This window comes from Schistocerca nitens, chromosome 9, assembly GCF_023898315.1.
Source record: "Schistocerca nitens isolate TAMUIC-IGC-003100 chromosome 9, iqSchNite1.1, whole genome shotgun sequence".
Classification (NCBI taxonomy): Eukaryota; Metazoa; Arthropoda; class Insecta; order Orthoptera; family Acrididae; genus Schistocerca; species Schistocerca nitens.
The window spans coordinates 423,050,098-423,062,861 of record NC_064622.1 but is presented as its reverse complement, the minus strand read 5'-3'; the positions used below and the strand labels follow the sequence as shown (position 1 = coordinate 423,062,861).

Below are 12,764 nucleotides of genomic sequence, written 5' to 3'. Positions count from 1 at the left end.
GTAGCAGTCGCTCGGTTCCGGACTGAAGCGCCTAGAACCGCACGGCCACCGCGGCCGGCTTTCCCATTTGGGGCCCATACCTTCACTAGTGTGATACCTGTCTGTGTCTGCTCCGCATACTTTCATTATCGCGTCAGCTGCCCACAACGCCACAGACGGTATTCAGCGCCTCGGTGGGCAGTGGTCACAATGTTTTGGCTTACCACTGTTTGTGTACTGTAATGCAACTATGGATATCAGCACTGTTAAACGATGGGTTGGTCGCTGTAACGAAGCTGAAGGGCAAATACCGTTGGCTGACGAAACATGGAGCGGCAGGCCGGTGACTTAAGTAACTCCACATAACATTCAGCGAATCGATGACGTCATTTGCGGGCACCACCGAATGGATGCAATTGATTTGAGTCCCACTGCCTCCCTCTGTAAAAGCAGTGTCATGACCTCAACAGCAATTTTTGAAAACATTTCTTGTGGAGAACAGTGGTCTGGCTAAAAGAGCTTTAAAAATGGACGCAAACAATCTCGACAGCAAAAACGTTTGTTTCGGTCTGTTTTTACCATCCTCAGACCTCCTCATTCCATGATGGGAGACGGTGGCGGTGAATAGGGCGGATGTTCTAAGCAGTTATTTAGTTGGTTGGTTGGTTGTTTTGGGGAAGAGACCAAACAGCGAGGTCATCGGTCTCATCGGATTAGAGAAGGATGCGGAAGGAAGTCGGCCGTGCCCTTTCAAAGGAACCATCCCGGTATTTGCCTGGAGAGATTTAGGGAAATCACGGAAAACCTAAATCAGGATGGCCGGACGCGGGATTGAACCGTCGTCCTCCCGAATGCGAGTCCAGTGTGCTAACCACTGCGCCACCTCGCTCGGTAGTTATTTAGTAACTGGGATACTCAAACGTTCGTGCAACTTGGATACCAGGAATGTTATGCAATCAGAATAAAGGGACAAGAAAAACAATTGCGTCCCAACTATTCCAGCACTTCCGTTTGGAGGGAGAGGAGTTTCTAGAAAAAAGTTGTTACCAGAGACGAAACACGGGTTCATTTTTTCGAGTCAATATCGAAGACACAGTCAATGGAGTGGCATCAGCTACTCTATTATGAGATAAACAGGGAGTCGTTATTGTTTTTTTGGAGCAAGGATGCATAATAAATTCTGTCCAATACGTCAGAAACTGCAAATACCTTGAAGCACGTTTTCGCTGAGTTCGCCCAACAAAAGCTATGGCAGTCGTTTTAAGTAGGCTGTTTAGGTCTTTATGTTGGTAACGCCACATAGCGCTCTGTATGAAAATCACTGACTGTGCTGTGTGCAGTCTGTGGCTGGTTTGCATTGTTGGAATATTTGCTATTGTAGTGTTGCGCAGTTGGATGTGAACAGCGGGTGGCTTTGCGCAGTTGGAGGTGAGCCGCCTGCAGGGGTTATGTGGGGAGAGAGATGGCGGAGTTTTGAGAGCGGATGATCTGGACATGTGTCCATCAGAAAGAGTAAATTTGCAAGACTGGATGTCATGAGTGATGTATATATTATGACTTTTGAACACTATTAAGGTAAATATATTGTTTGTTCTCTATCAAAATCTTTCATTTGCTAAGTATGCCTATCAGTAGTTAGTGCCTTCAGTAGTTAGAATCTTTTATTTAGCTCGCAGTATTGGCGCTCGCTGTATTGCAGTAGTTCGAGTAATGAAGATTTTTGTGAGGTAAGTGATTCATGAAAGGTATAGATTATTGTTAGTCAGGGCGATTCTTTTGTAGGGATTATTGAAAGTCAGATTGCGTAGAGCTAAAATATTGTGTGTCAGTTTAGTGATGATCAGAATAAGTAAAGAGAGGAACATCTGAGTACGTTCAGTTTTGCTCAGCTGTTTGAAAATCAAATAACGTAAGAGATTTACCAGCACAGTAATTCATAATTTTTCTAAGGGGACGTTTCACGTTATTCTTTAGCACGAAAGCGCAAGACCACATATGAGTTGACACACTACTGAAGCGATTGTGAAAACTGGATGGGAAATCTTTCCTCATCCCCCATACGTCCCTCATCTGTCACTGTCAGAACTTATGTCTGTTCTGGCATTTAGAAAAAGCTCTTTGTGAGATTCCCTTTGAAGATGAGAAGGCCACGAAAAGGTTCGTCCGTCAATCGCTTTGGAAGCAGGGCTGTGCGTTTTCCCACACTGGAATACATGCTATGCTGTTGTTAAAAGATGGATCAAAACTGAGGAAATGGAAGGAGATTACACTGAGAAGTCAGAAATTAATCGTCAGTGTTGTGATTTTCAGTTTAGTAGCTGCGTTTGAAATTGTTGACAAATACAAAAAAAGGAGGCTTTACTTTTTGACGGACCCTCGTACAAATGGGCAGCGGAGAAGAATGTCTTCGGGTGGTAAGGAGGGGAGTGGGGGGAAACAGCTTCCCCCCTCGCCACCTTCCGCTCCACGCTTCATTGTCAATCTTGCTATGTTTCATTATTCGCCTTTTATGGTCCCACTGTTCCTTTTGCCTGTTTGTTTAAAGCAACAGTGCCAACGAGGAAAATTTTAGTGAAAAGTGAATGTAAAACATGCAGACATCTCATCCACATTGAAAGCAATAAAGGGACGGAAAGATCCTGCCATTTGTGATGTTCTAATTCAATAAAACGAAAAGTATATCGTGACGGAAAAACGCATTTGAGTAGTGGCACGCACAGTGCCAGTATTAATACCATATTTCTGAACTTGCTTGCACAATACCATACACACTCAATTGGAGAATTTGACTTATATTGACTTATATTGTTTGACTTATATTGTTTCGAAAGTATCAATGCACTGTAGGGGTTACACGATCTAATATGTTTATGGCGCCCCAAACTCTTCAAGTCTCCCAAAGTTACTATGTTGCGGTAAGTATGGACAGATTCAAGTTAGATATAGTGGGAATTAGTGAGGTATGCTGACACGAAGAACAGGACTTTTGGTCAGCTCAGTACATGGTCGTCAATACAAAAGCAAATAGAGACAATGCAGTAGTTGGTTAATTTATATAAATAAACATGTAAATGTTCGTTTGTTCAAAATCATAAATCTATGAAAGTTTTCCACCGATTGTTTTGAAATTTTACCACAACACTGAATTCGAATATGCGCGTGTTTTTATATATGTACTGGAGCCCCATAAGATATATAAATGCGTATATTCTATACTTAACAAATAAAAATTAGCAATATTCTTTTTATTAGTACGCCAAACATATTTTATTACCAGTTTTTTCTCATATTTTTGAAAACACAGAGAGATGTATTTTTTATTTGGTAGCATACTGTTTGTTAAACAGGGTGTCATTGTAATGTTCACTTTGAACAAATAGCTTCTAGAACATTTAGGGAAAACAGTAGTGGGTTATATAGAACTGAATGCGTGTGAAAGCAGTCTGGAATCAAACAATCTGTGATCTGTATCTGTCTTTGTATGAACCTGTACTGCACGCATAGCATGTTTTTTGTTCCAAGAAGTGTTGTGCAACAAGCTCTCTTCTCTATAACAAATTGTATACTGTGTTTTTGTCAACCAAACTTCTTGTAAACAACCGTGTGATGAGAAATCGTCGAAATAAATATGTCAAATTTGAACTTCTATTGAAATGCTCCAGTCTCGTACAAGTAAGAACCCGGATGATGCTCATGATAATGATGACTTATCTGAAATCATCCCCTAGACGCTGAAGCCAAATGGAAATAAGTATTGATATAACTTCTTCTCTTAGTGCATCGAATAGTAAGTGCAATATTAGTGACACTTCACGGTAAATGATGACAGCTAAAACAGTTGTAGGATAAAGATTTATTAAAATTCTTGACCACGGTTTCGGTATACATAAATATACCTTCATCAGAAGTAAAATACCTAAAATACCTAAAATTACATTCTGCAATGGAGATTAATAAAAAAATTGCCTTTGGCACAATTGTTTTATTAATCTGTTTCAGCCATGTTTAAAATCTTGAAATTAGTGATACTCACTAGAATTGCATGTATGATATTCGTAGTTTATCCAAGAGCGGATTGTTGTATAGGAACTGGCACCATAGTGAATACTGGTCCGTCTCAATTACTTTGCAAGCGAACACATCGAAGAAAAATGCACGGAAAGCATATTTCGAATCGGGTACCTTGCAAAAATCCATTATCTGATGTTCTCGATAGCATAGAAACCTCTACCACTCATATAACTTTAAAAGTTTCTCTCTCTCCTTCCAAACAGGCGCTGGAAGGCCCAACGGTACCGAAGGATCGCAGTGTCATCCTCAGCTGATGGGCATCACTGGACGCAAATATGGAGAGGCATGTGGTCAGCACACCATTCCATCTGTCGTTGTCAATTTTCGGCGCTGGAGCCGCTACTTCTCAGTCAAGTATCATTTAACTGGCCTCACGACGACTGGGTGCACCCCACTTGGCAACAGCGCTCGGCAGACCCGGACAGTTACGCATCCAAGTGCTAGCCAAGCCTGATAACGCTTAACTTCGGTGATCTGACGAGAACCGGTGTTAACCACTGCGGCAAGGTCGTTGGTCTAATGGTTTGGGACACCATCTGTTTCATTTCCTGTTCCTACAGTATACTTGAAAGAGGAGATGGTCCTTAAAATACGTCGCTCATTGTGGGCCAATGAAGGAGAATAATGCACTCTTGGTGGAATTATTTACTTGCTTCAACGAAAGGCGGATCCAATTATGATTGATAACTTAGAAGAGCAGTTGAACGGATTGGATAGTATCTTGAAAGGAGGATATAAGATGAGCATCAATAAAAGCAAAACGAGGATAATGGAATGTAGTCGAATTAAGTCGGGTGATGCTGAGGGAATTAGATTAGGAAATGAGACACTTAAAGTAGTAAAGGAGTTTTGCTATTTGGGGAGCAAAATAACTGATGATGGTCGGAGTAGAGAGGATATAAAATGTAGACTGGCAAGGAAAGCGTTTCTGAAGAAGAGAAATTTGTTAATATCGAATAAAGATGTAAATGTCAGGAAGTCGTTTCTGAAAGTATTTGTATAGAGCGTAGCCATGTATGGAAGTGAAACATGGACGATAACTAGTTTGGACAAGAAGAGAATAGAAGCTTTCGAAATGTGGTGCTACAGAAGAATGCTGAAGATTAGATGGGTAGATCATATAACTAATGAGGAGGTATTGAATAGGATTGTGGAGAAGTTTGTGGCACAACTTGACTAGAAGAAGGGATTGGTTGGTAGGACATGTTCTGAGGCATCAAGGGATCACCAGTTTAGTATTGGAGGGCAGCGTAGAGGGTAAAAATCGTAGAGGGAGACCAAGAGATGAATACACTATACAGAATCAGAAGGATGTAGGTTGCAGTAGGTACTGGGAGATGAAGAAGCTTGCACAGGATAGAGTAGCATGGAGAGCTGCATCAAACCAGTCTCAGCACTGACGACCACAACAACAACAACAACTAATATCTTGTTCGCTTCTCGTCGTGGTACAGACCTGGACAACGGTCCTCCGGCATTGAGGAAGCTGCTGCTGCGTGGAATGGCGACCTTGGTGAGGATGTCGCCGCCAGGGGCGGGCCTGTGCTGACGCCGGACGTCGTGGTAGTCTGGTCCCGGGCCCGCACTCCTCCTGGGGTCGCTGCTGGCTGCAGGCTGTTGCTGATGCTGCTGCTGCTGCTGTGGTGACTGGTGCCTCTGTTGCTGATGCTCTTGCTGTTGCAGCTGGTGCTGTGGTAACTGGTGCCTCTGGTTCTGCTGATGTGTCTGTGGTAACTGTGGCTTCTGCTGGTGCTTTTGTTGCTGCTCATCCCGTTGCTGCTGCTGATGCGGTGGTGTTGGTGCTGGTAACTTACGAGTTTGCTCCTGTTGCGTCTTCGACTGTGACTGTTGTTTCTTTCCGGACTTTTGCGGCGGTGGTATCTCCTCTGAGGACAGGACCTGAAACACATTTATTAAACCTAAAGTGTCCTGTTTCTTCAAAAGTACAGGATGTAGGAAGAAACAACCTCTTATAGGCTGCCTCCAACTTGAGATGGGTACGCATAGCCAACCTATTCTGTACCGTGAAGAAGCCCAGCACGAAGACGGCCCTTTGTAAAGTTTAGCCGATCCAAAAACAGTCAACATGTACCTATGGTCTAAATTCCGTTTTAAACGAGCATCTTCCTTGTCTCAGTCGACTGCTCATGGCGAATGAGTCTAGTGCAGCGCCCCTGGCGCCTTATTCCTTCTAAAATATGGCCCTTACAAAGCTTTTTCGTGCTCAGTTCACACCAATCTTGAATATGGTACCTTTGTATCCTTAAACACCCATTATCATCGTAGTGTGCTGGATTCGTGAACACCTTCCGCACTGTATAGTTCAAGCATGTCGCTTCTAACTATTTTCGAATGAAAACAGAATTTGAGTCGGAAATTATAATAACTTCGTTATTAGTTTGGTGCAAAAACTTTAGGAGTTTATCAACACCGGCCGTTACGGGTATCTTTTTAAGCGCTTCTTCAATAGTTTCCGGTTTGATTCCGTCCTCATGCAATAAAAAATAGATTTTTTGCATGTAAGCTGTCCAACCAACCTGTTACGAGTGGCCGTTTTTGGTTCCACATCAGCGACAGAACTACATGTGCTGTCTGCTGTGCAGTTTGGCACCTGAACGGTAGAAGATTATGGAGAACTATCAGTTTTGCCAAAAATTGGAATATAGTAACAGAATACTTTGATTGTGGAGTTTATTAATGACTAAAGCAAAATTAACAGTGAATGCTCTTGACGAAGGTCATATGGTAAATTGTACACACACATGAGAACTGAAAGAAGGGGAGACGTGTGTTCCAAATATTTAAAAATACATGCATCGATGTGCTCGAGAAAATATGTACTTACAAACACATCAAAAAATATTTAGAAGGCAGTAGGCAGCGCTCTTTCACTTCAATCTTTGCGTCTTGTTCTCTTTCTAATAAGTGCCAAATAACACCTAAAATTTATTTTTCGTTAAGTGCATCTGTCATTGCTGAAACAAATTTCATTACAAATCGTTTATCTATCTACATTCTTATAAATAAAAAAGCTTTTAACTCTGAATATTTTGCAATATTAATTTACTTTATTAATTGAGTTTCGTCTTACAACGCCGTCATCAGACGTTACTAACCGTAGTCTAGGCACTGTCAAGATTTGGAAAGAAGGACAAATTCCAGAAAAACTGAAGGATGTTTTAGTTCATCCAATATATAAAAAAGGAGATCGTCTGATTTGCAACAACTGCAGTGGAATATCATTACTCACCTCTGCATGCAAAATACAAACATAATTTCATCAAGACCACAAACTACATCTGGAATAAATTATTAAATTATTGATGATGCACAGGGTGGCTTTAGAAGAAATAGATCAACAGTAAGTGAAAAATACTTTCATTGTACAAATCCTACTTGAAAAGGAATTTGAATAAGCTCAGAGTGTGACATTCTTTTCATAGACTTTATAAAGGCAATTGATACCGTTAACGGAAACTAATATGGAATCCCAGACAAATTAATACAGCTGGTGTAAAAGTGCATTCAGAATAAAATTATAGAGTCAAAGTACAAAACACTCTCACAGAAATGTTCATTGTTACTTAAGTAGTCAAACAAGGAGATGCTTTGTCACCATCATTTTTCTTGTTGAACAAATCTTTACGAAAATAAAATCATTGCTTAGTGGTTTATGCACCTGCCTAGTAAGCAGGAGGCCTGGGTTCGATTCCTGGCCTTGGTACAAATATTCACTCCCTTACAGTCTATATAAATACATATCTGTATCAGACTCATAAATTTCTTGAGACTTTGCAATTTCATTTGTATAAGAACTTCCATTTACATTCAATGCTGAGGTGCTAGTCCAGAACATGGAGAGCCTTGGCAATTCCTTCTTTTTAAATTAACACACACCGTCATCTGAATGTATTGTTCTTTATTTAATTATTGCCCAGGTTTCGACCTTGTATGCCATTTTCAAGTTAATTTTGTCGTTAACACGTATTGAGGGACATCAAGCTCAAAATTCGCCACAAATTAGAAAAAAAAATGACAGATGTAAAATCATCATCTTCTAAAAAGTTCAGTAAATAATAGTGGAAACAAGTCATGTTTAATAAAAACAGGTTGACTTTGATATATAGAAGATGGAGATATGTCCTTTGACACAAGATCATGTGCTCATCTTTTATATACCAAAGTAAATATATTTTTATTAAATATGACGTGCTCCCACTATTATTTACTGATCTTTCTACAAGATGATGATTTTACATCTGCCATTTTATGGGGAGTGAATATTTTTCCTAATTTATGACCAGTTTTGAGCTTGATGTGCTGCATTATGTGTTAATGACATAAACATCACTTGAAATTGGCATAAAAGGCCGAAACCTGGGTCGTAATTAAATAAAGAGCAATACAGTGAAACAGCTGTGTGTTCGTTTAAAAATTATTTTGTGACTGTTGCTCGGTAACATCAAAAACAGTTTATTTGGTAATTCTGTTTGTGTCTAAGGAGGAATTTGGATTGAGAAGGGAGGCGTGTTAGGATAATCTGTGCATTTGTGTGAACCGCTGCGCTGACGTGGTTTAGTGGCTAACGCACATGTCTAATAAGCACGATTCCCGGCCTTGGTACAAATTTTCACTAACCGGTTCTGTCTATATGCATAAAACCATTGTACAGGGTGGTCCATTGATCGTGATTGGGCCAAATATCTCACGAAATAAGCGTCAAACGAAAAAACTACAAAGAACGAAACTTGTCTAGCTTGAAGGGGGAAACCATATGGCGCTATGGTTGGCCCGCTAGATGGCGCTGCCATAGGTCAAACGGATATTAACTGCGTTTTCTTTTTTAATAGGAACACCCATTTATTATTACATATTCGTGTAGTACGTAAAGAAATATGAATGTTTTAGTTGGACCACTTTTTTCGCTTTGTGATAGATGGCGCTGTAATAGTCACAAACATATAGCTCACAATTTTTGACGAATAGTTGGTAACAGGTAGGTTTTTTAAATTAAAATACAGAACGTAGGTACGTTTGAACATTTTATTTCGGTTGTTCCAATGTGAAATTATCATTTCCGAGAACGCATGCTGTTACAGCGTGAGTACCTGTAAATACCACATTAATGCAATAAATGCTCAAAATAATGTCCGTCAACCTCAATGCATTTGGCAATACGTGTAACGACATTCCTCTCAACAGCGTGTAGTTCGCCTTCCGTAATGTTCACACATGCATTGACAATGCGCTGATGCATGTTGTCAGGCGTTGTCGGTGGATCACGATATCACATATCCTTTAACTTTCCCCTCAGAAAGAAATCCGGGGACGTCAGATCCGGTGAACGTGCGGGCCATGGTATGATGATTCGACGACCAATTCACCTGTCATGAAATATGCTATTCAGTACCGCTTCAACCGCACGCGAGCTATGTGCCGGACATCCATTATATTGGAAATACATCGTCATTCTGCAATGCAGAGAAACATGTTGTAGTAACATCGGTAAAACATTACGTAGGAAATCAGCATACATTGCACCACTTAGATTGCCATCGATAAATGGGGCCAACTATCCTTCCTCCCATAATGCCGCACCATACATTAACCCGCCAAGGTCGCTGATGTTGCAGTTGACGCAGCCATCGTGGATTTTGCGTTGCCCAGTACTGCATATTATGCCGGTTTACGTTACCGCTGTTGGTGAATGACGATTCGTCGCTAAATAGAACGCGTGCAAAAAATCTGTCATCGTCCCGTTATTTCTCTTGTGCCCAGTGGCAGAACTGTACACGACGTTCAAAGTCGTCGCCATGCAATTCCTAGTGCATAGAAATGTGGTACGGGTGCAATCGATGTTGATGTAGCATTCTCAACACCGACGTTTTTGAGATTCTCGATTCTCGTGCAATTTGTCGGCTACTGATGTGCGGATTAGCCGCGACAGCAGGTAAAATAGCTACTTGGGCATCATCATTTGTTGCTGGTCGTGGTTGACGTTTCACATATGGCGGAACACTTCCTGTTTGCTTAAATAACGTAACTATGCAGCGAACGGTCCGGACACGTGGATGATGTCGTCCAGGATAGCGAGCAGCATACATAGCACACGCCCGTTGGGCATTTTGATCACAATAGCCATACATCAATACGATATCGACCTTTTCCGCAATTGGTAAACGGTCCATTTCAACTCAGGTAATGTATCACGAAGCAAATACCGTCAGCACTGGCGGAATGTTATGTGATAGCACGTACTTATACGTTTGTGACTATTACAGCGCAATCTATAACAAAGCGAAAAAAGTGATCCAACTAAGAGATTCACATTTCTTTACGTACTACACGAATATGTAATAATAAATGGGGGTTCCTATTAAAAAAAAACGCAGTTGATATCTGTTTGAGCTATAGCAGCGCCATCTAGCGGGCCAACCATAGTGCCGTCTGGTTTCCCTCTTCAAGATAGAGGAGTTTCGTTCTTTGTAGTTTTTTCGTTTCACGCTTATTTCGTGAGATATTTGGCCGGGTCACTGTCAATGGACCACCCTGTATATAAGTGTAATGCAGCTGTCATTTAGACTGAGAAAGAGTACAAAAGATCTTCATGAGGTCCTACCTCCATGTCGTGCTGCACGAGCAACAGAGTCTGCGGCCTCACTGCACAGCATGAGAGCTGGGCGGTGCAGGACGATAATTCCGGCTAAGGGGACTGAGTGGAGCCGGACAATCCAAGCCAAGGCGCGCTCCCGACTCCGTCTCCTCAAGCTCCTTTCCGGCCGCACGTGGGGTCTGGACCCCTCCACCATCCTCCACACCAATAAATCCCTCATCCGCCCTATACTCTGCTACGCCCATCCTGCCTGGATCTCCGCTCCCCCCCCCCCCCCCCCTACCTTTTACAAATCCCTTCAAATCCTTGAACGCCATGCTCTCCGCCTCGCCTATCGTATCCGTCACCCCTCCCCCACGCGGCTCCTGTACGATCTTATTCCGTTCCCCCACCTCCTCCTCTTCCTCGAACGGATACGGATCCTATACACCTCCCGTAAACTATACACCTCCCTCACCCGCTTGTCTCTCCCATCCTCTCCCACCCCCGTCAAATGGCTCTGAGCACTAAGGGACTCAACATCTTAGGTCATAAGTCCCCTAGAACTTAGAACTAATTAAACCTAACTAACCTAAGGACAACACACACATCCATGCCCGAAGCAGGATTCGAACCTGCGACCGTAGCGGTCCCGCGGTTCCGGACTGAAGCGCCTAGAACCGCACGGCCACCGCGGCCGGCTACTCCCACCCCCGTCTGCTGCCGCGCCTGTATTTCCACGTCCCACCTGCTCTCCATCTCTCCACCTTCCTTACCGTCTCCCAAGGTGACTTCCGCCAGCTCCCCCTCCCTGATGATGCCCTCCTCCCCTCCATCTACCCCTCCTACCAACTTTGATCCTCCCCTCGCACTTCCTGTGTCATTTCCTTAGGGCCCCCTATCTCCCTTCTCTCTCCTTCCCTCCATCCTCCCTTCCTCCCCCAGGCTTCCCCAACCCCCTCCTACCTTCATTCCTCCCCTCATCTCCCCTGCCATTAGCATCTCTGCTCTCCCCTCCCCATCCTCCACCACCTTCCTCCCCTCTTGGCAGGTCCCCGGACTCGCACACGCTAAGTGGACATTCGCGCGCCAGAGATCTTCGCCATCAGTTTAGTGTCTGTGCCATCGTGATTGTGATTTAGTGTTTTCCACCGCCACGCTCCTCGTTCACTTGTACCGTCTCATTCGTCAGTGTTTGTGTGCAGTGCCGACAGTTTTTCGTGTGTTTTCGTCGAGTGTGAACGGCTTCATGTTTTTATTTATGGTATCTCCTGTTTTTTAACCACCGATTTGTTACTTTTCTGTCTTCTTTTTCTCTATTATTGTAATTATTGTGGCTGAAGAGCGGAGTAGATGTATCCACTGCCAGCCCGCCTTTGTATAAGGTGAACACATGACAATAAAGAAAAAAAAAAAAACTGACAAGGGGAGGCCGCCAGTTGTGAAATTCAGATTCGATTCACACTGCGCATAATAAAAGCTCATGGCCAGAGGTGTAATGTGGCAAAGCACCAAGATGCACTTCTCAGCCATTGTCGAGAGAATCGACAGTTAAAAGAAACCGTTGCGGTGAAATACTCTCTACGAGGAATGATTTTTCTACAGCGTCGTGGCGCAGCGGTAAGCGCTCGGGTCCGTAATATGAAGGTCACTGGATCGAATCTCGTGCCATGCAATTTTTTTTATTATTAGTTTTTTGCAATATATATATATATATACTATTAATGAATTGCTTATGCATGTTGGTGAAGGCGGATCGCTCTCCAATTGTACCGCCTCCATTTTTCAGTTTTTTTAACAGGGTGTACCAAAGCTCTCCCGTCCGCACTGATTTCCGACGATGTTATAAGTTGCGGTAGGGACCGCATATACCTTCTTTCGAAGTTAGCAGGTAACTACGCTAGTTATGCGGCGGCTCGTTTCGGCCCATTCAACGTCAGTTCTTCAAGTGTGACGAGCGAGTAACGGAGTTTATATTTCATACCTGCCACAGCGAATTTGTGTTCGTGGGGTCTCTATTCTAATTCGAACGTTTGACTTACGCTATACGTATTCGTTTCGGAATATCGTTTCTACGTCTTCAGTTAACTATACGTGGTTAACATTATGAAGACAATTAATA

At 42.7% G+C, this 12,764-nt stretch overlaps 1 protein-coding gene across 1 annotated transcript in view; it reads right to left on the bottom strand.

The window, feature by feature from the left end:
* LOC126204287 (uncharacterized) overlaps nucleotides 1–12,764 on the bottom strand; it is a 223,278-nt gene that overhangs the window by 28,964 nt on the left and 181,550 nt on the right. Inside the window, exon 7 of the mRNA XM_049938674.1 lies at nucleotides 5,507–5,949. Within this exon, the coding sequence (XP_049794631.1) occupies nucleotides 5,507–5,949 (443 nt within the window). The remainder of the gene's footprint in view (nucleotides 1–5,506; nucleotides 5,950–12,764) is intronic.